Here is a 27478-nt window from a genome sequence, read left to right on the forward strand (position 1 = left end):
AGGGCAAAAGAGTTATCTTACCAGAGATATGAAACATGGACCTCTACTGCGTCAAAGGCAGATACGTTTGGCAGTTGCAAGACAGCATCCGTGAATTAAATTGTAAAAAAGTGAATCGAAAGGAAAAGTATGGTTGCCAAATCAATTTGGCACCTTGTGGCGATATTTTGCGGCATAGTTCTTTTATTGTCTGATGGTGAGTAATAATAACAAACAATTTGATTTTAAAATCAATATATCATAAAAGTAACAAAATTTAAAAGTGAACTTTATCCATTAGTTCTTAGAGTGTGATGAAGGAGGCATAACGATACAGTTACAGTTTTATTGTACATATAAAATAATTTTTTTAAATATTTATTTTACAAAAGGATTTTTATTTTTATATAAACTTAAATATTGTTATAATATTTGCTTTCAATTAAATCTTTAAAACATCTCACAAAGAAACAGCGGAAGTTCGGATTTCTTCGTAGATTTATTTCCAATATTCCCAAATTCCAAGTTTGTCGCACGAAACCCACCAAGAAAACAAAATTATTCCCAATTTGAACTGCCAAAAAAACCTAAGTTTATTTGTGCTGTGCCGTCACAAACCATGTTCGCCTGTTTATACATATACAGATTTTATTACTTTAATAAATATTTTAATAAAGTATACCAATTTAAGGATATTATCATACATATTTACAATATATTATGGCTTGAGGGGAGTTAGCAACCTTTGTTGCTCTCCCAACTTTACTTAAGGGCCTTGGCGAGGAGGCCCCGGGGCCATTTCCGCTTTAGCTCGCGGGTTAAGTCATACCTAGGACTAATGGATTGGGGTGAGTGAGTTTAGCATGGAATCTAAAAAAATTTAGTTGTTTTTAATTGATTTGCAAAGGGTATTTTGAGATAGTTGGTATGAGAGGCATAGTAGGAAGCGTTGACTATGGTTCTTAGGAATTTGGATTGGAAGGTAAGAATTTTTTGGGTTAAAACCCAACTCACAAAAGTGGTGCTTCGTAGTTCAAGTCAACATGTCCAAATCGGTTTCAACGGTGTTTTGTAATGCAGCTTTTTGTCGACATGTTAGATTTGCGTCCAACGAGCTTATAGATTAACCAGAAGTGTCAGTTTAGTTCCTACCTTTTTAATTGTTTGCGTTCGGTTATTCGTTGGATGTGTGCGGGAACTCCTCTGAGAAAATAGCAGGATCGGGATGGTAGAGGGTAACTGGTATGTCTATGATAAATCGGACCCAGCTAACTACCGAGGAAATCTGGTCGACAAAGAACTGCAGCGCAGAGACATCCTAGGCCCTCTATGAACACCCGTCGTCTATAAAAAAAAACTCAGCAACCTGACCAACCTCCTTCTAACCAGCCAGCATCTCAGTCATCCCATCAGCATTTCAATTACGCGCATTTAGTGAATTGTACATTGGCGCCTTCTCCAAGCCTCACCACCTTCATCGCCAGATATCCTTGCAGTTATTGGGATCTATCTTAGTGGCTTAAAAACATAATAACTCCTTCAATAAACCTCTTAACCACCATCATAACTAAACTCCTACCCAAAATGCTACTTAATCCGGTCAATCTTCATTCCTCTTCAACCCATCTCTGGACCAATGGCTGCACTTACATAGGCTGGAACTAGACGCACCACTCCACTAAAATCAGATAGACATCGCTCTAATAATGGAAACTTACTTCACTTCTAGAACATTCTTCAACATTGTAAGCTACACTGTTTAGAGAACTGGCCTCCCTGATGATACTGCAATAAAGAACACCCTTACCCACTATTTCATACTGACCATACCTACCAACTCCTAACAATCCACTGTTATTTCTATCCCCGTATAACCATTCAAACTCTCCGTAGCTGCAGTATATTGTGCCCCCCCCCAATCATACCCTCACACTAAACTACTTTATAACTTCTTCCAATCCTTAAGTCCTAACTTCCTGGCGGACGGTGGCTATAATGCAAAACATCTCTGGGGGTGTAGAGTGTCTGACACTCTCATTCCAGATACTTCTTTTTATTCCAATCCCAACCAACATACTGGCCTACTTTCCAATATAAACTCCCTGACCTTCTTGACATCTTCATTCGTTCACCTCTATCTTATCTTCACCAGATATCATAATTCTGGAAGATTTTTCTTCCGTCCGAAGTCCTATGCTTCTTACTCTTGACACCCGGGCTAACCTAAAACCAACTCCTACAAAATTAATAAACGGACCTGTTGACAACTTTCGTTATTTACTTTAACAGAGACTTAACTTAAACATTACACTAAAAACAGCTCAACCGATTGTCTCAGCTGCCGAACCTTTCACCTCTGCTATACAAGAGTGTATATGGAACGCAACGGAGATTAGACGACACAACCCTAGACTAAACGACCATTTCTTTCCGACTGAAATACGCGTCCATATTATTGAAAAGATAATGGCAAGGTTGTGTTGGCAAAATTTAGCAACTCCCAGCGCTTAAACGGGCACTCAACCTGCTCCGAAGAAGTATAAGGACGAAACTTACAATGTACAGACAAACACCACAACAGACACCCCAATCATTGAACGCTACTCTAGGAACACTGAAATACAAAAATACAAAGACGAGACGACGGATCATGGATAAAAACAGACGATGAGAAAGTATCTCTAAACTCAGTCACCTATATGGAGCGTCATTTCTGGGAGTGACTTCTCCGCTCAGGACAAGACATTCACTATCAACATTATATTTGTTCGTTGTAGTTAATTCTATTATGTAAATTTCAAATTAAAAAAGATTATTACACTCATTTAAAGAGTATTAAAAACCTGAGATTTTTTAAAATTATAATCTTAAGCGAACAAATGCAAAATCACTTAAAAGATAAACTTTTACGAGTTTCCAAACTTCTAAATAGAAGTTTAAGCAATGTTTTCTTGGGTCTGTAATTGCCGAATTAATTGCATACTGTAATTTTGGACTCTTATTAGGATGTTCCTAAACCTACTTAAGCAATAATATATTTTCTGTTAAAATTAAATCGTGTCATTTCACTACATCTGCTCACATCACATTTTGGTCCTATTCTCTTTATAAGAAGAGGATATAAGCAGGCTTTTACAAAGGTAATCAATACCAACTATTTTCAGATGGTATATATAAAACTAACTCATGCATTGAGGATACTCCATGCTTACAAATGATTTGGAAAATCTTTATTCCTGGACCAAATTGCATATGTCTGTTACATTTGTCATTTTTAACAGGACCGCCTCACTGTTAATAGCACAGTGTAGTATTAGGAACCAATTGTTAACTCGATTAATGATTATCTCCGACTACTAATTAAAATTCTCATCGCATCTCAATATGAGATATTCCAACGCTCTTAGAAATCTTGTCTTCTTTAAAATGAATCCCTTTTCAAAGTGAATAATCGATAATGACTACATCAACATTGTTTCAAAAACCAAGAGTTATAAAATAGAATGATTAAAAAAACGGTATGGTCTTATTTTACCCAATTTATTAGTTTGTAGTTTACAGTTTTCTTTGTTTGTATATTTTTCTTTTCTATCTATTTATAATTACTATAGATATTTTTACATTTCTTTGTAGAACAATATTCCATTTGTGTGTAAAAAATAAACAAATAATTACATTTAATATAATGACTGAAAAACTTTTAGCCTGATTTCCAATAAAAATCAGATTACACAAACATTAAAAATTGATTATCGAGCAATTTTCTAATTGCGGTTTTCTGTCCTTGTTTATTTTGAAACGCTGACAGTTTCAAACAGACAATATTTAAAAAAGTCGATACATTCTTTTCTGTTATTATTATTATCACTTAAGGCCCGCTTATCATTGTCATTTTCAAAGTTTGTGTAATGACTAAAGCGATCAAACATGTCAGTCAGTTAATCTTCAGAGGGACACGTGCGTCTATACAGAAAAAGTATCGATATTGGGATTTCACCATTCGATACTTGGACTCGATATTTCCACACTTTCGATATTTTTCTTGACGAATTAAAAAACTGTGGAATTTAATAATACTTGTGAATGTTAAGCAACCTATTTTCCTAAGTAGCTCGGTCACAAAATAATTATTTATTGCATTTCAATAGATACGAATGTACTCGTCAAAGATTGATTATTTTCTTGTTTCCGCGTAGTAGGTTAACTTTTTTTTTAAAGCAAAAACACAACGCTGGTAGTTGCTTTTTTACCTCAGTCAACCCCTGATTACAAATTTTTGGGAAAATATTTTTTATAAAATTAAATAAACAATAAAGTTATGATTATTCAGAAATCGTGAGATGCGGTCTGGTGTGACGTAGGTTTCAGAAAAACATTTTCTTTATCGTGCCAACGTTTCGATCTTTATTGAGATCATCTTCAGGGCCTGGGATTTACAAACATTGTTTAATTAATTAATTATAGATTAACGGTCACTAATCACCACGCAAATAAATTTATGAATTCAACCAAGAAATATTTTTTTATAGCTATGAAAAATTGTATTTTAGGTGTATTTAAGGGTTTAAAAGGTTGCTTAAAACGAATAGAATTGTTTTTTCCCGCAAAATGCTGTGTGTCGTCGTGTCACATAAGCCCATTTCATCCACTAATCCCCGCACTCTTCCACTTAATCCACCCCGACGACTGAAGCGTGCGATTAATATACATAGGAGTGTAATATATATATATATTTATATGGTTAGGTTCATGTGTCACATGTGTCATAGCTGGGGAACTCCCTATATATTTAAAGCTTAGGGAAATGGCAATGATCAGCAACGACATACGCAAAGGGAGATATGAGGTTCTCGGTGAAGAATATCACATCGAATCTGAAATCCCAACGTGCAAAAGACTACACCAAGCAGAAGACAGAAATCGTTTTTCATTTGAAGAAGACACCAGTATTGTACAATCTGGAGAGGTAGCTTTCTACAATATGTACACCGATGGTAGTAAAACAGAAGGAGGTGTAGGATGTGAAGTAGTGGTGTTCGGCAATCTAAACTTGCTGACTGGTGCAGCAATAATCAGGCCGAACTGCTTGCATTATATAAGACATGTGGAATGGAGGAAGAACTATCTAGGAAACCGCGAATAAAAAACGCTGCGAATTTATTCAGAAAGCAAAGTGGCAATAGCACAATTCCGCGATCGTCGAAACCACCTATCAGATGTTGAGATAATCAAAGCCTTGAGCAGAAACCTAGAAGAAAAAGGATAGCAATTAAAATTACATTGGGTAAAAGCTCACGCTGGTCAAAAAGGTAATGAAGAAGCAGATCGATAGGCGAAAGAAGCGGCAGCAGATAAATCCCTACCTGTGGAATTCGGGAACGTAGCTAGATCCTTAATATATCGGAAGCGAAAAAGGTAGAGCCACGAATTATGGGATCTCCTATGGTCGGACAACAGGAAGCCATACTAAAATTTTTTTTGAGAACATCAAAACTCGCCAGGATTTAGTCTTCACCTACTCCTACAATCTTACCCGGGTTTTAAGTGGGCACGGTAACAATGCTCTTACCTGAAACGCTTCAACCTTAAGGACATTGGCAGTGTTTCTGTAATGCTGCGGTGCTTGACTTCGATCTACAGGAGCAAATGAGGGCAAAGCTAATACGAAAGGTAGTTTTAGCAGGAAAATAGTGGCCAGTTTCATTAAAAACACTATTACAAGAATTTCTTCAATATATGATAATCTTTATTAATTCAATAAATCTCTCAATTAATTATGGTTTTTAGTCGAGATAAAAAAGTCAGTGTCACGAGCGAGATTCGAAGGTGAGGTTGAGAGGTCACGATAGCTCAAGTAGTAGAGCAGCGGCTTATCTAGCCGAAGGTCGTGGGTTCGAATCTCGCTATTAGGTAGTAGTAGCGCTCCTTAATAGGTAGTAATAGTTAATATATGCGTTAATGAGTTGATTGGTTAATGTATTAATTAATGTATTAGTAATGATTAATTGAATAATAATTATTAATTAATAAAATTATTATTAACTGTTATTAAAATAGTAATACAATAATCATGATCACTAACGTCAAATGTAAATGTTTATAAATTTGAATCTGAACATGTTTAAAACTGAATGGTCGATGTAATATTTAAAATGTAAAAGATGTAAGCTTTAAACACCTGTAATCTTAATTGGGGGCAGGTGGAAATATATTCCCTCTCGCAAGAGTTACTTGTGACTGGAAAATAATTATATATTAAAAAAAATACATATATATATACAGGGTGTCATTTTTTGACGCACCATTCGTTACAAATTAGTTTTAGTAGGTTGGAAGGAAAATAAACAAAACCAATATTATTAAAACATTACTCCAACACAATGTAAAAATTTAAAAAAATCTTCACAAATTAATTTGATTAAGGTTTAAGAGTATAAATAATACAAACTAATTTGTAACGAATGGTGCGTCGTAAAGTGACTCGCCTATTTTTTGGTACGAGACTAACAAATTAAAATCTGCCGAGTCATAATTAGACGCACCAACGTTGATTTTCCTATGGTGCACCGAAAATTGACTCACTTCCTTTTATCACCGTATTAATCAAAGGAAATAAGCCTCGAGTCAGATTTAAATGCACCCACGTTGATTTTCCAAAGGTGCGTCAAAAAATGACTAAATTCACAAAATTGATTTTTTAATTCTCTCGATAAACGAAAATTTTTCCCTTAATAGTCTCATTGTTTTTACCAATAAATATTTGTTTATGCTAGGTTTCAAATTGGGAATCGATTAGAGGTAAATACACTTAATCTATAATCCCGAATCCAGAACAAGCATAAAAGATTTTTCAATGTTTATTTTTTACGGAATTTAAACTGTCTATTCAGTCTCATTTGAATTCTGAAGAAATAAACTGTTTAGTTTTGGTTTTTACTTTCAAATTGTAAACTTAGATATACCATTTAGTGCTGAGGATGTTGCGGGTGGTGTGGCTCTTATTGATGATGGAGACGTTCCATTCAATTCCGAACGCTGGCTATGGCCATAGGAGTTCTAGGGGGGAGTTAAACTGTATACGATATGTTCATTCATACGCGTATATTTAAGGCACTACGGTACTTCGTAGACGACCTTAGGAGGCACACATCCATTATTATTGGGAAGGATTTTTAAGGAGAGAATATGAATTAACGAATCATTGATGGAATATGGGTAATCTGGAGCGGAATTTCCTAAACCTGGATCGGGCTAGGTCTTTGAAAAAAGGAATATAAAAATCGGAGTCGATTGTGAGGTTGGAAAGATATTTGGGAACGGCTTTCCCCATTTGGAGTCCTAGGGATTTCTCACTTTAACGCTTAATCTTTTTTCTATTGAGCGATCTCTGCTAATGCATTTCCTGGAAGATTTTCGTTTCTTTTATGAAGGAGAGAATGCTCGGATTTGTTGTGTTACGAACTGTATGGCGCAAGAAAGGCTTTCCATGTACTTTTTCTAGCTGTTGGATATGTTTTGTCATTGGCATTGGTCATTTGTTGATAGTTTCATTTTTTTAAAGGTGGTATGGAGTATGTCGGAGAATTAACGATACGTTCACCAAATGACCAAAAACCCGTTTTTTCAAACTGTTTACCCTGAGGTTTTTAAAACTACTGTTAGTTCGTGACTAAGTTTGAAATTTTTGAGCACCTATACTTTTCTTATGACTCGAATGCCTCTACTGTGTGTCCCAGCTAAAGATGACCCCCTCTTAAATTTATCATTTTTAGACATATCAATCAAACATTTAATCCTTTAAAAATTAACCAACATCTACAATAGTCTTTCCCATCTCCCCTGCAGTCTCGCCCGGTCTTGTCGAACAGAACCCATCCCTACCATCTCATAAGGCGTCTTAAGAAAAAATGGCCCCGCCACCTCCTTTCTGAAGAGTAGGCAGTGAAGTTTATTTAGTGAGGTGAAGTGGGAGAATAATATTATTATTTCCATCCCTCTATGTAAATATGTAAATAGCTGTAAACATGCAAAGCGCAAAAATATAATTTTTGAATACTACTGAAATATTTAACGGGAGTTGACTGTTGCAACTTTTTGATTTTTTTTCTCAATATTTTATTACAATCTACAATTTTTGATTACAATATGTAATTTGAAGAACGCACACACGCACGCACGCTCGCGCACACACACACACACACACACACACGCGCGCGCGCGCACGGTGGCCTCAATAAATTCAACCACACTTCCAGATCTTATAGGAAATTGAACGCTGAGTAAAAAAGGTTCTATGAACCTGTGTCCGCAAACCCTTCAGTTCCGAGCTACAGGCAAAAACCATGAAAAACCACGTTTTGAGACCTTATTCGTGAAATTGTTAGTAAACCGTTACGCTGACCGTAAAACAGCTCGAAAAACCATCTGCTGAGGATTAATTTCTGCGTCGAATGAGATTAAAACCACTTTGATCGGCCGAAAATTTCATTTTTGGCGATTTGTCGAAGTTAGGAGGTGAAGGGGTACACAAAATTCACCATTTCTGACATTTTTAACGAAAATTCACAAGAACACCTTATCAAAAAATTCTCCGACCCTGTATATGTTCTTCAAATTACATATTGTAATCAAAAGTTGGAGATTGTAATAAAATATTGAAAAAAAGATCTAAAAGTTGCAACAGTGAACTCCCGTTAATTTTTCAGTAATATCCAAAAATTATATTTTTGCGCTTTGCATGTGCGTAAATATGTGTCATTGACACCAACATTGTCATTTTAAATAGAAACCCTTAGTTTTTTATTAGATATTTGAATCCTACGAAAAAGTTTCATGAAAAATTGACTCCTCGATCGTGTTACGGCGGCATATTCTAACATTAAAGGGATTATATGTTTTTTTAATATTGTTTATTTATTAATTATTGCCTCTTCTTTCCACAGACCATCGATTACAACTTTTTTAACATAATTGGTTTTTTCTCAGATGTCAACGGGCTACGTTGTTTCCAGTGCAACTCCCAATATGACAAAGGCTGTTTCAGTCTAAAAGCCAACGATACCACCAGTCCCTATTACTTGGAATGCACAGTTCCCGAGGCAGAAATGAAACTGGAAGGCACGCCCTTTTACAAGCTTCCTCTTGAACGCTTCTGCAGGAAAACCTACCAGAAAAGTAAATGAAAACACAATGGTTTTCATAAAGATTTGATGTTTTATCTTTTGTCTAGTTTTCGATAGGGGCGGATTGGAAGTAGTTGTAAGAAGGTGCGGATGGGCTTTGCACGATAAAGAGGATTGCTACTACACCAGCAACGTCGGCCGCAAGGAAGCCGTCTGTCAGTGTTTTTCCGATGGTTGTAACTCTTCTGGCAGAAACGGCATCTCCATTGCAGCAATTTTAACAATTCCAGTCCTAATGTTATACCTCTAAAGAATTATAAGAACGTATTTTTTTCATCACAGATAATTTTACCTTTTCGTAAGTAATTTTCAATATATAAATTTCGAATTTTGTTCGAATTAAACTGCCTTATCCTCTTGGAAGGAGCGATTGTTACCATCACAAATGTTATTTCCATTGAATTTTTTTCCGTTAATGAAATTTATATTATGACTACAAATTTTTTTATATATGTAAATGAATCTAATAAATCTTTATGACTTGGTGGTTTTATTATACAGAATTTAACCCAATAAAATGAAGTTTATGTGCCACGAGGAAAAACAACCATTTAAAACACTTAAATCTGAGAATAATAATAATACACCCTTCCAATCTTTCATAGTTTTTAAGGACACTATTATTACACTACTGTTATTAACTTAATTTTATTTTGGTTTTAAAATTAGATCATGTTTCGATACGAGCAATGAAAAACAAAGCATATACATTAATTTGATCAAAGCCGAAGTAAAGCTCTTCCGTAAAGTCTAGCTTCACTTCAAAATTGTAATTTAAGATTTTTCCATGTTTGCAGTTCACAAATAAAATTGATCGCTTATGATGCAAAAATGTTCCCTGTGGGCAATAATGATTTCATTACATACATATTAATGGTATTATCTCTTACATCTAAAAGCAACGATTGCCATCTTTTTTCTTTCTTATCATTAATCAGTAAATATACATAGTATTTACTTATGCCATCGTCAATTAATTCGGTTTAAAAAGAAATTTCAAGACAGTGTCGGAAATCTCAGTATTTATGAATGGTAACTTGTTGATTTAGGGTTATGTTATGGCCCCTCTACACTATGGGCTAACACAGACCAACGCATCGTCACCAAGCACTGGGCCAGTACATAAGCCAACCCTTGGCCCAAGATAGGGTCGACATGGTCTCAATGGCGTATGTTGCTTTCTATTCCTGAAGTGATTGAGGTCGAGGAAATCACTGCTGCATGTTTATATTTGGCTAATGGAACAAATATAAACAAATATATAACAAATAATGGTCGACCAATGCCCACTGTATGGCATGAGACTGAGCACATTGTCCTCCTGTGATGTGTGTAGTAAGACAGCTCCCAAAGCCAATGTTCCCCAACACCGTTTCCAACCTTGACCAATATGGGCAACTACACGCCATCCCTCTCTATACGATGTCTTAACTGTGTTGGGTCATAGTAAAGAGGGGCCATCAGGAGGTCACGAGGGCACTGTCTTCTGAGGATCCTTGAATTGGTGTGGCTTTTATTTTATTTTTTTTTTATGAGGGTTCGCAACAGCAGAGGTCATATCAACTCTCGGGGTCCCGGTGTTTTTGAAAAAAGCCCATTTGTAAGTATGTCGGGTTCGAATGCAGGCCCGCTGGATTCGAACCCGGGACTTTTATCTTACAGTGATGTGCGCCGTGTCAACGCCACGCCTAAACCGTTGTGGCTACCGACGTTTATATATATATATANCTTTACCTTACAGTTATGAGCGTCGTGTCAACGCCTAAACCGTTGCGGCTACCGACGGATATTGTTCATTTATTGTATATACTTGGTAAGTAACGGATAAACGTTCCCTACGCTTTAGTCCTCCATAGTGTCGAATATTCACATTCGCTTTTTTTGACACGAACGTGGACAAACGTGCTTTTTTTTACAGCAATTTACCATCGCAATAAAGCAATTTAATATCGAATATAGTGTAGCGTTAGTCGATGTAGAAACACAGAGATTCTAAAATCCCTGTATGCCATATAGTATCGTAGTGGTACGTCATAGAATCTAGTAGTAATATGCATATTCGTTAGTTAGGTTTTGTAAATATCATTAAGGCAATACAATTAATACATTGCATAATGCCGGACATGGCACATTCGCTCTTTTGAAATGGAGAACCTAGAACAATCTCAAATTAGAAGTATGTTGCCCAGTGACGGATATGAATTTTTGGTGAGCGAAAAAGAAACAGGTAAATCTTAATAACATCGTTAAAAGTATTAAAAACTGCATAGGAAAAAAAAAAATCGTTTTGGAAATGAACTGATTTTGGAATGGATGGAAAATTAAAGGATTTTTTATGGCCTCCTGGAAAGTAACAATTTTCAAATTCGATAGTTGGACATTGTCGGGACGATACATGTGGTAAAATTTTTTTTATCAATTAAAAAGATAATTCAAACGATTTGAAAAAGGTAAATAGGGAAGTTGGTTCTAAGAATAATTTCTCAAGTTGTCTTGAACGTAAGGACGATTACACATAATAAATAAACAATTTATAAATGTTTTTGTATGATTTGCTTGAAAATTTATTTTGACACAGTTCTGATATAAAACCTAGATAATAAAGAATAATGTCGCACCTTTTGTAATTTATATAACCAGATGTACATAATGTAAATAGCGAATTTTAATTATTACACATTTAGCCCGCTAAAACGCGCCCACGGAACGAAACAAGAGGAATTTGGAATTTTTTCTATTAATTGGAATGTTTTTTCAAAATTTGAATTTTTTATTTTTTTAATTCTTTTCGTTTCGAAACTATCGAAGATAGGTAAGCCTTGTATTCAAGCGGGACGTCGACAATATTTTTGTCTTCCAAAATCCAGTTCCATTCGCATTTTGAGTTTCACACCGATTTGCGTTTCGTTTCTGTGGTCAATCCCTTGTAACCGGTAAAATTCTAAAACCATCAGATCAATTTTTACGAAATTTTTAAGCGTTGTGCGGTTTGAGTACATGGTCTCATGTAAATTTCATCCAAATCAGATCAACGGTATCGCCTGCGCAAACGTAAAATCCTGTACTCGGCTATGTCTTTGAAGCCAGTTTTGGATTTTTATGCAATGTTAAAGGATTATGTGGGTTGCTTTCTAAATGATCCCCTATGAATTTTATTTCAAACTTTAATTATTATGGTTAACATATCAACATGTACAAAATGTGAGGAATGTACTGCCCACCCACTTGGCGAACGTTTTCTTTTTCGTTGTTGTCCTTCTTTTTATTTTTATAAATGAACAATTTCCTTTTTTTAGGCCTGTTAAAGTGATTTTTAATGAAAATACAGTATTTGACGTTTCGGCAACTTATGCCATTTTCAATAAATATTTTAATTCTGTTAAAAAATTATTTATAAAATTTATTTTACATTATTTATTTTTTAAGTAACTAGGAGGCCCTCGGGTTGGCTTTGCTGACCCCCTTGAAAAAAAGCTAGCAGGGCGAGACCTAATCATTCCTCCAGTTAGGTCAATTTAATGGTACCGAAAACTTGACTGATCCGCGTTCATTTTTGTATAAATTTGTTGTGGAACTCTGTAGATCTTCGTCGACCGCAATTTCAAGATTTTCCAGACATCAGTCGTTCCAGAAAGGCCATATTGTTTCATTGTCATTCCTTCGTTTTCAATGAGACCTCGAATGTAGGACAGTGCAATAGCTGTTCGCTTAATTGGACTTTAAATTGATCCCTAAGCATCGGTGAATCCACTTCTCCACTCATCATTAAATAAACAAAGAAATGCCTCAATCTATTTAGCATAATTACTGTAGCATAGCTCATCATTTCGAACTTATAATTTTCCGGTTCGCACAATCCCGTTGTTCTCGCTGCCTCCTAACAAGTACTACATTGAACTCCTTTTATCGTCAGCAATTCATCTAAACTTGAAATGGTATTTGCGTTTCTAAGCAATAGTTTCAAATGAAAATGTTGAGATATCTCGGTGAAACTATGTTCAGTAGTTCCACAACTTTATAATTGTTTTTATTACCTGCCATTTATTTTGCCCTGTTTTCCACGATGTGCATTTGTGAATATGTTTATTGTGGAGCATTCTTATTGCTTTTTTCAAAATAAACTAATAGTTTTTTTGTTGCTTCATTCGACGTCAATGCTCCATGTTCTTTTCCCTCTGTGATTGTAATATGATGTTACCCGGGCAAATGAATGGGCATTTCATTTTATGAAAGTTCAATTCAACGTTGTGTGGCTGTGCATGCATTGGTAATTTCCAAGCACTTTCCACGGAACTTATTCGCGCAGATCATCTTTACTAATGGAGAAATCTTCACCATCTATTTACGAATTTCTAATTGGTATCGGTAATATTGAACAGGACAAAGATTTTTGTCGCTGTTCTGGGATTGCTTCATGATCGAAGTCTGTTAGTTCGACGTTTCTCCTGAAGAAAATAGCAAAGAATAAGTAATGGAACCACATGCGGGAATAGGCCGGCAAGAGATTTTTTGGATGAACATGCTCATTTTTTGGATGAACACGCACGTCAACCTTTATTAGTTTTTTATATCTTCATGTCTGGAGACAATGGTTGCTGTAATCTCATTGCGTATTGGCTTATTATAAATTCGCGGATGATCCATTGGTTTCAAGTAGAAATGTAAAATATTCCAGATTCGAATGTGCATTGGTAAGAGATTTTTGTATTGCTCAGCATGGGGATTGCGTTTCATAATAGGTTGAAGCTAAAACATCTTGCCATTTGTCTTTCTGAGCTCGGTGCATCGTTGCTTCTCTATCGTCAAATATGTATATTTGACCAAAGCTCGGGGTGTTTTTAAGACTTTTAGTATCTTTGGTATTAACGGCACCTTGGATCAATCATCATTTTGAGCAGTGAATGACGAAAATCAAAAAGATTATTATAAAGTCGAACATTTTCTCTAAAATGTTGTTAATTTCTAGAACCATATAGAACGCTTTTTAATCCATCGGGATAGGATACGATTGATAGATATCGAGATCAGGTAAAACAATTTAATGGCAACAAACAACCCGATCGACAAACTTCTCTAACAACTAATTAAGGTTTTTAGTTGAGATAAATAAGTCAATGGCACGAGCGGGATTCGAACCCACGATCTTCGGCTTGATACGCCGCTACTGTACCACTTGAGCAATCGTGACCTCGATCCACTCGGACACCAACCTCCCATCTCAACCACACCTTTTGAATTTTCCCTCCTTTTTGCCATTTTCAAATGTCGTGTAATCGGATTGGATTCTCGGCGACAAATGAAATGGCCACGGAGAGCTTTAGTGAAGTATACTTCATTTTAAACTTATTGAATTCACTAGTTTCGTGGTCCGCTTGACCAATTAATATCTTACAATTAATTAAGGTTTTCAGTTGAGATGAAAAAGTCAGTGTCAGGAGCGGGATTCGAACCCACGATCTACGGCTTGATACGCCGCTACTCTACCACTTGAGCTATCGTGACTTCGATCCACTCGGACACCGACTTCCCATCTCAACCTCACCTTTTGAATTTTCCCTCCTTTTTGCCTTTTTTTTTTTTTTTTGAGATGGGAAGTTGGTGTCCGAGTGGATCGAGGTTACGATAGCTCAAGTGGTAGAGCAGCGTCGTATCTAGCCGAAGATCGTGGGTTCGAATCCCGCTCGTGTCATTGACTTTTTTTATCTCAACTAAAACCTTAATTAATTGTAATATATTAATTGGTCAAGCGGACCATGAAATTAGTGGTTATATTTAATATATTTTATAACAAAGAAAGATTTATATGTCATACCCCACCTTTTGAATTTTCCCTCCCTTTTGCCATTTTTTTTTTTTTTTGGGATGGGAAGTTGCTGTCCGAGTGGATCGAGGTCACGATAGCTCAAGTGGTAGAGCAGCGTCGTATCTAGCCGAAGATCGTGGGTTCGAATCCCGCTCGTGCCATTGACTTTTTTATCTCAACTAAAACCTTAATTAATTATAATATATTTATTGGTCAAGCGGACCACGAAATTAGTGGTTATATTTAATATATTTTATAACAAACAAAGCTTTATATGTCATACCCCACCTTTTGAATTTTCCCTCCTTTTTGTCATTTTTCAAATATCGTGTAATCCCGATTGGATTCTCGACGACAAATGACTTTTTGACTTTTTTATCTCAACTAAAACCTTAATTAATTGTAATATATTAATTGATCAAGCGGACCACGAAATTAGTGAATTCTCTAACAACGATGCAGTACGACACTAAGAGTATATATGGAATACTGCCGGATAATAGGAGAATGCTCGAGCATGGCAGCGAGTTTAAAGAAAAAGTTTTTAGGTTTTTAAGAGACATTGTGATGATGGGTTGCATATAGTGGGGTATTTATTTCATAGGTTAAAGTTTATATTTAGTTTATGTTAAGACAGTAGTATGCTGGGCGGCGGTGCAGCATATTATTTCAAGGCTCCACCGCTGTTCCGCCAAGCCGGATCGAATACCTTCCGACCTGGATTTTGGACAGAGGATATGCATGTGTGATTGGGTTTGTATATAGGATATGTATTTATTGTGTGAGTGAGTATGAGAATGACTAGTTTTAGGGAACGTAAGGGCACCGAAATGACCAAAGAAGTCGATGGCGCCCGACTAGAGTCCAACCTCGGAGTCGCTCAGGCACCAAGGTGGGTGACTCCCCCTGATCCATCACGGAGAGGCCAAAGGCCTCCTCGGAGGGGTCTCGTAATTCTATTTTTTATTTTCCTACATCCTATTCGACATCACTCGTAATATTGCCTTTAATCTCTCCCAACAGTGGATCTTGCTTTGTTTTTTTTTTTTTGTTTTTTTTTTTTTGTATTCTGAATTATGAAAATTTTTCTTTTTTGCGTTTGTTCGACGATTCTCTTAGACCTTGATTGTCTAAGTGAAATAGTGGTTTACATTACTATCCCGACAAATACGTTGTAGCCACCGTGGTTACTGTTAACTTTCATTAACTTAAACTATTCCGACTCACATTTAATGGTCTAATCATAATGATCAGAGCCTGCAATGAAACTGCAATAATGTTTCCAATCTGAAACAACATGGTCGACAATTTGTAGCCTTAGGCCCTAACGCTTTCCATAAAATCTTCCGTAACTTCGCAATTGTAATCCCTTTTTAGCTATTAAAAAATAATTAGATTGGTCTTAAATAACTTTTTAATACTATGTGGGGGGCGTCGGTGGCCGCAAGATTTAGTCTTTGACATGGCGCTCATCACTGTAAGGTAAAGGTCCCGGGTTCGAATCCGGCGGCCCTGCATTCGAATCCGACTTACTTACAAATGGGCTTTTTTTCAAAAACACCGGCACCCTGAGAGTTTATATAACCTCTGCTGTTGCGAACCCTCGTAAAAAAAAATTCTATGTGAAAAAAAGACACAGTCCTGACCAAAAAACATAAAGCAGGTAATTTCTTCTTAAGTGCCAAGTGAGTGCAATTGTTGTAGAAATAACGTACCTATTTCCAACGATCAATAATATGACAGGGTTTATTAAAGTTTAAACTGAGAAAACAGGTGAAAAGTGAAAAATTCTTGTTTTGCTTACTTTGCTTTATCTCTTTCTAGTCTATTAAAACCGTATAGGTCTTTCTCAATTTCACACTTTAACACAAAACATTTTTAATATTATAAAGAGGCACCGGATGTTTGTATGGAAACAAATGTCAACAAAAGAGAGGGTGGGACTGGGGTGAATTAGTAGTTGGTGGGGGCAGCCGAAAGAAGGGTGTCGGGATCGGCACAGTAATAGCAATCGTGCACGGCTCGAGCTTGGGTTCGAAACGCACTTTTTCCCTGGAACGATCACGTCGCAAACATAATAATGATCACCACTTGCTAGGCCTCATTGTGACCGGTTTACAGACATCATGACACGGAACGTATGTCCTTTATTTGTAATCTGCGTTATATCATCCCTCGTTCAATTAGGTAAAAGTAGGCATCTGCGTTTTTTAATTTTATAATTCAAGTCTAACAGAATATTAATTGCAGGTTGGGGGCTTGACTGTTACAAATGTAGCACCATTTATTACGAAGACTGCAACGATCTGCAAGATATTTCCAAAGCAGAAGTTGAACTATGTCCTCAAAACGGCGGACAGCGTAATTTCTGCGCCAAATATACATTTTCGTACGGTGAGTATCGAATATGTTAGGTTGTAAAAAAAATTATTATTCGTCGACTTATAAAAATCATGGAAAATTAAATCTCCTCTGAATAGGTATTTTTCTGGGATTGTATTCAATTACTGTATTGCTTCTTGTATTTAAAAAATTACTTACCACTAACAATTGGAACAGGTTCTAATTATCAATCATAACTTACAACTTTAATTTTGGGTTTAAAATTTTAAGAGAAAGATAAATATTCAAGGACGCATTTGAGATTTAAAAAAAAAATCTCATCCTAACTGTGTGTTCTGTTTGAGTTTGTTTTTACCAGTATAACAGAAGTATAATTGATATGTTTTTTGATGTTTCAGACAATAAAAAAATGACACAGAGAAGCTGTGCGACCGTTGACGATTGCAATTTGGGGTTAGAGATGTTAAAATCTATGTATTCCATCGACGTCTTGAAATCCTGCGACTTCTGTACTGGAAAACTGTGCAATTCAGCCACAAATGTAGATGTGACTGTCACTTATGTCGTCGCCTTGTTAACAACTGTTTGCATGCTTTTGTAGTTTACTTACAATAAAGATTTTCTTTTGTTGTCGTACATTTTATTTTATCCGTGAGGACTTCGAGGTGTACATTCTGGACAATGCAAATGACGTTGCCATGAACGCAAGGAGTACATTAAGTTATGAAATTTATAGAATATTTTAACAACAATTTAATTTTTTAACGACGGTGTTTTTTTTATTAGGGTATTGAAACGATCTCCAATTTGCCTTTCCACTACGGTTTAAAATAAACGTTAAACAAATTTCAATTAATTAAACTTTATGTAAGGTTTGGTTGAGATAAAAAAAAGTCAGTATCATGAGCGGGATTCGAACCCACGACCTTCGTATAAATACGACGCTGCTCTACCACTTGAGCTTCGGGACTTAGATCCTTTCGGACACCAACTTCCGATTCTGGTTTTGATTAAATGGTATAGATTATTACATCTCAACCCGCCTTTCCTATTTTCCCTCCTTTTTCCATTTTTCAAATGGCGTGCAATCTACAAGATTCTCGGCGACAAATGAAATGGCCACGGAGAGCTTTTTAGTGAAGATATACTTCATTTTACTTATTAAATCCATTAGACCAACTTCTTTCAATTAATTAAACTTTTTGTAAGGTATTGATTGGGATATAAAAAGTCAGTGTTACGAGCGGGATTCGAACCCACGACCTTCGGCTAAATACGCCTCTAGTGAAGAAAGAGGCGACCTCAAGGCCTTCCCCTCCCTGACCGGAATAGGTCCATTGGATTCCTCTAGTTTTTACAACTCGCGGGCCAGCTTCAAGTGGCTTTGGCCTGCAGAGTCTTGGTCCATCACACCTCCGACCCATATATCAGCACTCATCTTAAAACGCAGGTGTAAAGTCATAAGGTAATTTGAGGGTTTAATTCCCAGCGTTTAGTACAGAGCCTTCTCCGCCTTCCCGGGCAATTTTGGCTCTTTGGGTGTTTTTAATTGTATTGATTCCAGGTGAGCCGGCGGTCTAGTGTGATCCCTAGATATTTGGCATCCTTGGAAAATGTGATCGAAGTCCCGATTAGGCTTGGAGGTTTTAGGCTTCTTATTGCCCTCTTTCTTGTCAATGGAATCAATATGGTTTTATGGGGGTTAATAGACACCTCCTCCCTTTTGCACAACCTGTCACTTTGGGATTGTCTTTTTCTTTTTTTTAATGGTATAGTGTTTAAATGGTAAAAAAGTTCTATGTAGACCCTTGTTAATTTGTGAGTTTTTCTAAGGTTAAATTAGTTATGCTTGAATATTTCTAAGTTTACGAGCATGTGCGATTTTTGTTCTTTTGGTTCAAAAATGGTGTAGAAGTTTCATGCTTGTTAATGTTGGTTTTCTGTAAGGTGAGTTTATTTTCCGTAACTGTCCCTAAACCATCTCATGTTCTTTGTATCTCTCGTTTATTTTTCGTTCGAAAAATTTATATCTGTCTCCTCATTCGCATCTTATAGCGTATATGCGATACTTGTCAAGTGGATTTATCATTTTTTTATCTCAGTAGTTTTCCAATTACATTCGCGGCTTTCAGTACTGTTTTTATTCATAATTTATTAAATGGATATAGCTTGTAAGTTTCTTTCTTTATGTGTGTGAATGAGGTATGTTTGATAATGTTGTTGTGATGTCGGTTTTGTTTTTGTGTATGCGTTTTTAAATTTATTTTGAATACATATTTTATATAATGTTATTTTTGACTTTTTCCAATAGTAAATTGTAATTTTATTTTGAAATAAATTGTAATAAAAAGATTCTTAAATGTTTATTCTTTGTTCATAATAACGAATAAATTAAATTAGAAGGAAAAGTTAAGTTTACATTTAAATAGGTTTCGGTATAAAAGATTTCCAATTTTCACATTATTTCTTTGGTTTTATAAATAAAATTTTAGTGAATAAAGAATTTTATTTTATTTCTATTTTGGTCTAATTGGTGTGAACACAAATCAAGTGAGTCAATTTGATATTTTGACGTCAAAACAAAAAAATAAAAATTGTACTTTAGTTTAAAAGAGATTGAAACTAAAGACATATCTTTTTATAACGAAAAATAAAATAAATAACATTTGATATTAACAGTTGTGTTAAAAGTTTAATTTTATTTTAACATAGGTAGTAAAAAAATTACGTTCACTTTTCTTTATAAAACGAATTAAATTTGATTTTAAAATTGATAAATTTTGTAGATATTTAAAATAGGGTTTATTACAAAATATAAAAAGATTCTTTAAATTAAAAAAATAATTTTAAAAGTAAATAGTAATTTTATTTTGAAATAAATTGTAATAAAAAGATTCTTAAATATTTATCCTTTGTTCATTATAACGAATAAATTAAATTAGAAGGAAAATTTAAGTATACATTTAAATAGGTTTCGGTATAAAAGTTTTCAAATTTCCAAATTAGTTCTTTGGTTTTATAAATAAAATTTTAATAAGTAATTAAGGTTTTTAGTTGAGATAAAAACCTTAATTAATCGTAATATATTAATTGGTCAAGCGGACCACGAAATTAGTGAATTTTAATGAGGAAAGAATTGTCTTTTGTTTCTATTTTTGTTTAACTTATTTTCAATATATTTCTTGATCTTGGTCTTGTATCTATTTTGGTTTTGTATTGAATATTTGGAATTCATTTATCATAAAAAAAGGTACTTGATAGATTATATTAAGTTGTCAGGTCCGGTCACAAAAATCCTCTGGGATCTTGTTTTCCGGTCCCCTGATTCAGGGTTGGGCCCAAAAAAGAAAAGTTACACGCCATATCTACAATCCAAAACGAACTTTACTACTGATGAAGTAGTTGCCTTGGTAATACCCAGCCGGTTTGGCCCAGGCTTTTTGACGTAACAACCACGCCCAGCATAAAACCAAAAAAATTTCATAATAAAAATAAATAAATAAAAGTCTTCTGGTAGTAGGTCTTGTTATATTAGCCGTTGAGTAGACAATGCATAACATAACTCGGTGTACGATAAACAACAATGTTCAATGCATTGTTCAATGCATTCAATGAATTCCAATGCATCAAAGTGAGTTGAACCAGTTAAAATGATCAAAAATCGAAGTCTACACAGGTAAAATAAAATTTATAACAACACGTACATAAATTTATTTAAAAAATTACAAAAACATGTAGACGGTAGATAACACAGCGAAAATAATCGGGCCAGTCACTTGAAGGTTTGTCGCTGAATTGCACAAATCTCCAGTACAGAATTTACAAGCCGTTAAGGAGTTGATGTGATACGTCTGACTTAACGACGATAACAGTATGTTGCAATCATTATAAGGCCCACCACAATCTCTATGTGTAGCTAGTTTATTATCTGAAACAACAAAAAGGTCATCACCTATAAGACTGTTTCATCTTATTGTTCTGGGTAAACAATCAAACATGGGGCGTCGGTGGCCGCAACGGTTTAGGCGTTGGCACAGCGCTCATCACTGTAATGTAAAGGTCCCGGGTTCGAATGCAGGGCTGCTGGATACTTAAATACCGACATACTTACAAATGGGCTTTTTTTTTTTAAACACCGGCACCCTGAGGGTTTATATGACCTATGCTGTGGCGAACCCTCGTAAAAAAAGTCAAACTGCGTAAATTAGATTTTTTAAATTTAAAAGCGGTTAACCCAAAGGCCGTCCAGGATCCATGATTGAATGTAGCCGAATGTTAACGTTATCCAAGGACTTTGTGTATTTTTTTCTTAAGTTGGCATTCAAGAAATAAATGATATTTGTTAAGATGTGCCCTGAAGCAATGATAAGTAATATTGTATACGTACTAATTATAGTAATAATCAAGTGAAATGTAAGTTTTTATTAATTTATTTACTACAACACATTCTGTATCACAAAAGTTCAAAAAGAAATACAGTAATTGAAGATTTTGCGAAAAAATTACCCATTCAAAGGAAATGATTTTATAAAACTACTTACATATGTTTTTTCAATCTCAGTGTCTGACCGAATCAGTGACTTAACATTCAGAAAATCACAAAATGTTTTTGCTAAAGATGTTTATCAATAAATAAAAGTTATCTATTACGATAATTATGCGCGTAAATGAAAAAAGTACTGCAGATACTTGTAACTACCAAGTCATGTAATATAATTGTAGTACCAAAACATTTGCTGCGATTATAGAATTTGCCAGTTAAATTATCAGGGTAAATAAAATTTGATTTTAAATAATACAATTTATTATATTCTAACGTTGTAATATAACTATAATTACTATATATTGTTAATTATTCTTTAAGGCTTAAACTATTTGCCATACTCACTGTGCTCGAATTCTACGTAGCCGCAGGTTTCATGCGCATTTCTGGTCGGGCAATTTTCAACTGTTGCTTTTTTAGCGTCGAATTTATCGCCGCAGAAATCAGAATTATCGCTGGTGCATTTGTAACATTTAATACCCAAACCTACGATTTAATTTCGTTATTGTTAGGATTGTACTGAAGAAAGAAAAGCGATTATTCAACTTGCCTAATGGAACGAAGCACGCAGTTGCACAAAATAGAAGTAAGAAGCGCATGTTTCATCTGTGATTGTGTATCTCTATGAGTGACATTAAAAACTAGGTAGAGTCACTTTATAAAATATCGCTATCTAATCATTTTATCTCTGTTTTTAGATACTCAACTCCAATCACAGGTTTGAGAAATTAACAGCGATCCCAAACATTAAAAAATTTTCATTTTGTGCTATTTTACCTGGATCCGAAGCGTTAAAATACGCAGAAGTTAATCCGTATGACATTGCCAAGAGTTTGTAAACCCAGGAGAGAAAAAGGATGATATTCAATCCACTCTATTTTCTCTAAGTTCTCATGTCTCAAAAGCCCTGTCGGTAGGTTGCCCTCGAAGGATCTGACTCGTAGAATACGGATCATCCTAACACAAGGATACTAACTTTTGGGCTGAAGACTGCTAATGTGCCCGGCATGTACAGAAAGGTTACTTAATGTGTCTCACTTATAACTGAAGGGTGTCCTTCCTTGGCTCCATACAGAGAGCGTGAGGGAATGACACACGGTACATGTACAAATAAATACACACACATATGCATAAAACACATACACAGAATTTGACCTGCTCGGACGATGATCATTGACCTTTCTCTACAAACGGGTTTTGACTCAAAACCAGGTGACAGACGGGTGTGGCCGATCCTTTCGTTTCGTTTCAGATTCTCGGAGAGCCATCGTTAAGCTCTCAACTCGCAAGAACCTCTCGGACGACCCGGCCGACTGACGCTGCCAACGCTCTCTCACAGTTTGCTTCTTGCACAGCGTCACCGGGCAGGTCGCTGTAGTTTGGTCTTGAGGGCGAGACGTCCCAGTAAGTTCGCTCCCCTCCAGCCCGACGTGTCCGGGTACCCAGACAACTAACACAGGTTTTCTGAGGCCATCCGGCTCAGTATATCACTAAAAAGAGCAGACGAGAGGGTCCACCGAGAATCTGCACTGATTTGAGAATTCCGCAGTCCCTTTTTTATTTATTAACATTTATATTTGTTGTTGTAACATTTTTCTATAATGAATGAAGAAAATAAAGTTCCATGATGAAATGAAGTGTATTCTGAGAATGATAATTCTTAAAGAAAATTAAGATAATTATTATAATGTGTTATACATCCTCAACGGTATAAAAAATTGTATATTCCTTTAACCAGAATAAAACGCTTTGCAAATCCCTTCCATGGAGATTCTTCCGAATTTTATCGAATATAAAAACAAAACAAACAAAGCTAAAACGTTTTAATGAGAAAGTATGCTGAAAGAATTGACGGGGCTATGGATCCAAAAGGACAAGTTATACATAAAACGGAATATGCCCTTGCAAATGAGGAGCATCGTTGAGCATGTACCTCATTGGAAAGAATTGTTGTAATAAGTTTCTCTGCTGGTTGTAAAAATCAAATGCATATCGTCAAAAAATCTACGTTTATTATGATCTAAGATAAAAGGTAATTAAAAGTATGTTTTATGAAATTTCTCTTGCCTCGTTTTATTTTTGTTCTAATTTTTAATTAATTTATTTTTTCAAATCTCTACCACTTAATTATTACAATTTGTTAAATGTATATCTTATATTGCACAATTATTTGATGTTTCAAACCACATTGTAAATATTTAACTATGTCAGTACTTCAAATCTCCATTTAAGTCTATTGCATGATTTAACTTCACCATGATGACTTTACCAAATAATCCACCAATACGGATAAATTGAAGCAAAGATACTTTTAAATCGTGGATAAAAATTGTAACTTCTTATTGATGGATCGAAACTAGCTGACATGTCCCGTTCCCGAGAACTCATCGTCAACAAGACAAAAGGATCTTTAGCGTCCGCACTTGGCCTATTCGGCCTTATCGGACGTTTTGATTCTCAAGATGAGAGCTGACGCACCTCCGCATACGACGGAATAGTGGTACCGCCGCAGCATTGGTGTAGAGGTTTTTTTGTAGCCCTAAGGGCTGAGACAGCCTCGCTCTCCGCTTGTCCACTCCGAATGGTCGGGCCCGCATTGTGCATCGGTGTGTCTCCCGCGTACTCCCTAGATAGAGAAGCCCACTCTCCCTGAGTATAGGGGCTCCCCTAGCGTAGAAACTTCCGGGAACGCCCCGCAGCGGTTTAGTTTAAAGTGGAATTGCTAACCACACCCTAGATGAGCACCGAGTACGGTAAAGTCTCTTATCGAGCTCAGCCTACACCTGCCATGCGCATTCGAGGGACGCCATAGGCTCAGCCGAGGTGGTCCATCATTCGTTTCCCCAAGGGTACCACGCCGGTCATACGCACAACAAGCAAGTCATACTCGCAAAGCATACTCGAGTCAGAGACACCGATTCACTACCCGTTTCCGTTCGCTTACTCACACATTCGAGGGACTATTCAGCATGATCATCGCGTCCTCAACGCTTACACGCTGTCGTCCGGTCGCAACGTCTCCCGTGAGGCCGGGGGGTAATTACGCTGGCCATACGTAAGCTTCACGAAGGTCACAGATAGAAGACAGCCTCTGTCTAAGTTCCCGTCAGGGGCGTCACCACGCGCCACCACGAAACCTTTCCCAATGTAACTTTGCTGATTTTGAAACATTTAAGTGACCCCTTGATCAGACGGCCATACACCCTCCCCCGTCTATGCAGACAGGATCTAGTGCACTGGCCCTCGTGTGACTCTGCTAAGGCACCCGGCGCCCATGCAGACCCTAGGCCGACACGAGTACAGCTTGTGCTTCAGAGAGGTTGCCACGCCCTCTGGGCTGCACCATTATTTTGCGCCCGGACACCCCCCTTGCAACCAAGGGTTGGGAGGAGTCACAGGATAGAATGAAAGAACTCGGATTGAGAAAAAGGGCCGTGGAAGAGAACACGAGGTGAGCCGTATCGGGGTCTCGAGTCTCAAACCACACTATACCACCCGTCGTCGCCGTAGTTCCACACATAGTGGGCCACGACTCCCAGGGTAGGTGAAAAATTAGTGACACGAGCGGGATTCGAACCCATGACCTTCGGCTCAATACGCCGCTGCTCTACCACTTGAGCTATCGTGACTTCAAAAAGCCAATGGCACGAGCGGGATGTGCGACATGTTACGACGTATACAAAACAGTATACGTACTGGCAAGCCTTTTCTTCAGGTTGTATGAGAAACATCTATTATTCCCATGCACCACCCCGCCGTATCTGAGGAAGACCCCATACCCGCGGACCACGCCAAACTGAAAAAGGGGGTGTGAAACAGAAAAGGGGGAAATTTTTGACCTTATCGTCTTCCTCGGGTCTTGCCTTATGAAAATAAGGCTCGAGGAAGGTGTGAGGATTTATTTACTTTGTGTTTAATTTATTCCAATCTAATGGATCTCCTTTTGAGAAACGACAAGAAACGATCTATAAATCGTACATGAAAGGAATTTCTGTTTTCTTTTGCAGGATTCCTAGCGGCATAGGGATTGGGGACAACAGCTGCTACATTAGACTGAGGTGCCAGTTAATACAGAGGAAGAAATGTCTGCCTTTAAACGAGAAATGCTTTAAAATCAGGAACCCGATGGAAAAGTACAAACAAATAATATACATCAAATAGTCATATGTGAAATAAAACCATGGAAAATCTATTTTTAAGCTAGTAGAAGCAAAAATAACACAATCAACAGGCAAGACGAGAAAAATCCTTGATCTTTCCCAACCGAGGAAAAGATATTTTGAGCTACTTCACTAAGATTTTTGATAAGTTTTAAAACAGAAATATATAATTGTATCAAATCTATTCGTTTTTTTATAAACCTTCTCGTATTCCTCAGTGGGTCCGGGTCTATTGTTAAATTTTGTAGTTCTTATTTTTTTTATGTTTCTTATGGGAATATATCTTGCATATATATGCTTATTTCACTTTCAGATAATCCAGATTCAAATATCACCATGGGAAAGCTGTTTTCCGAACGCTGTCTACCGTCTTTGCATAAAAAATTGGAAATTTTTTTAACTTGAAAATATTTTCATTTTGTATCGATTGTATTTTTCTCAATTAATGTCAAACAATATTTCTTAATTTACAACTATTTTCATTTACAAAATTACTGCTACTAAATTATTATCTGTCCATAAAACTAGCATATTTGCTACATACATCGTTATAATAATTTATAAATTTTTATTTAATTGTCTATGTTTTTAATTTATTTTAAATTGCTGTTTTAAATTTTTGCTGACAACAATCGCCCGATAAAAAACTGCCTGCCTCAGCAACACAACTGAGTCATTTCCATTCGATAGAACTGGAATAAATAAAAGGCATTTTGAGTATGATAATTCTAAATAAAAATGAGTAAAATATACATTCATGTGTGAGTGTGTTATACATATACAATATATATATATATATATATATATATATATATATATATATATACACACACACATATTAGAAATGTAGTATTGCCGTAAAGCTTTAAAATTTCAAAAAAACAAAAACAAACAGGGGATAGACCCAATAATTCAACTGATGGTTATTAGGTTACTTTCATTTTATTAGTGTGTTTTTGTATACATATATATTAGAAATGTTGCATTGCGGTAAAGCTTTAAAATTCGAAAAAACATAAGGGGATAGACNTACACATATACATTTTATCTTGCAGAGTAAATTAGAAGGTAATTCAGAGTATATTTTGTGAAATTGCTCTTGTCTTGTTTTATTTTATTTGTTTATTTTTCGTGTTTCAATTATTTATATGTCTTTTTAAAATCTTAGGCTAATAATATATTAACGTATTTTTCCCGGTGTTATAACCTTACCACAAGAAAAGTTTCTGTTTGTATAGGTTTTAATGTCGAGCGCCTGTTTGAACAATTCTATAAATACACAAAAACAGGTTGTTCTCGGCACAATTTGAACAACCTAACTGTCCGTATTCAAAGTTTTGGAAGGAAACAGTTCCGTTAAATTCCATAATTTACTTTTAATTGAATATGAGTTTTAATTTTATTTTATAATGAATCGATGTTTTGTATGGCTCTAGTCTCCCTCCCACCGATAAAAGCCGATAAGATA

The 27478-nt window shown here is 35.9% G+C and overlaps 3 protein-coding genes across 3 annotated transcripts; 2 read left to right on the plus strand and 1 right to left on the minus strand.

Moving 5' to 3' along the window:
- Positions 1–52: 52 nt before the first annotated feature.
- Positions 53–9657, plus strand: LOC106665004. The gene is made up of 3 exons (XM_014391122.2): positions 53–196; positions 8965–9153; positions 9209–9657. The coding sequence occupies exons 1-3, from the start codon at positions 130–132 to the stop codon at positions 9409–9411; spliced, it is 459 nt and encodes a 152-aa protein (XP_014246608.1). The 5' UTR covers positions 53–129; the 3' UTR covers positions 9412–9657.
- A 6887-nt stretch (positions 9658–16544) lies between these two features.
- Positions 16545–17936, plus strand: LOC106665009. Its single transcript, XM_014391128.2, has 3 exons — positions 16545–17151; positions 17215–17358; positions 17706–17936. The coding sequence occupies exons 1-3, from the start codon at positions 17091–17093 to the stop codon at positions 17906–17908; spliced, it is 408 nt and encodes a 135-aa protein (XP_014246614.1). The 5' UTR covers positions 16545–17090; the 3' UTR covers positions 17909–17936.
- A 3058-nt stretch (positions 17937–20994) lies between these two features.
- On the minus strand, positions 20995–22504 carry LOC106665012. Its single transcript, XM_014391130.2, has 3 exons — positions 22401–22504; positions 22196–22336; positions 20995–21235 (listed from the first exon to the last, which is right to left on the minus strand). The coding sequence occupies exons 1-3, from the start codon at positions 22447–22449 to the stop codon at positions 21030–21032; spliced, it is 396 nt and encodes a 131-aa protein (XP_014246616.1). The 5' UTR covers positions 22450–22504; the 3' UTR covers positions 20995–21029.
- Positions 22505–27478: the final 4974 nt, after the last annotated feature.

This window comes from Cimex lectularius, unplaced genomic scaffold (assembly GCF_000648675.2).
Source record: "Cimex lectularius strain Harlan isolate CLEC.00 unplaced genomic scaffold, Clec_2.1 scaffold172, whole genome shotgun sequence".
Taxonomy (NCBI): domain Eukaryota; kingdom Metazoa; phylum Arthropoda; class Insecta; order Hemiptera; family Cimicidae; genus Cimex; species Cimex lectularius.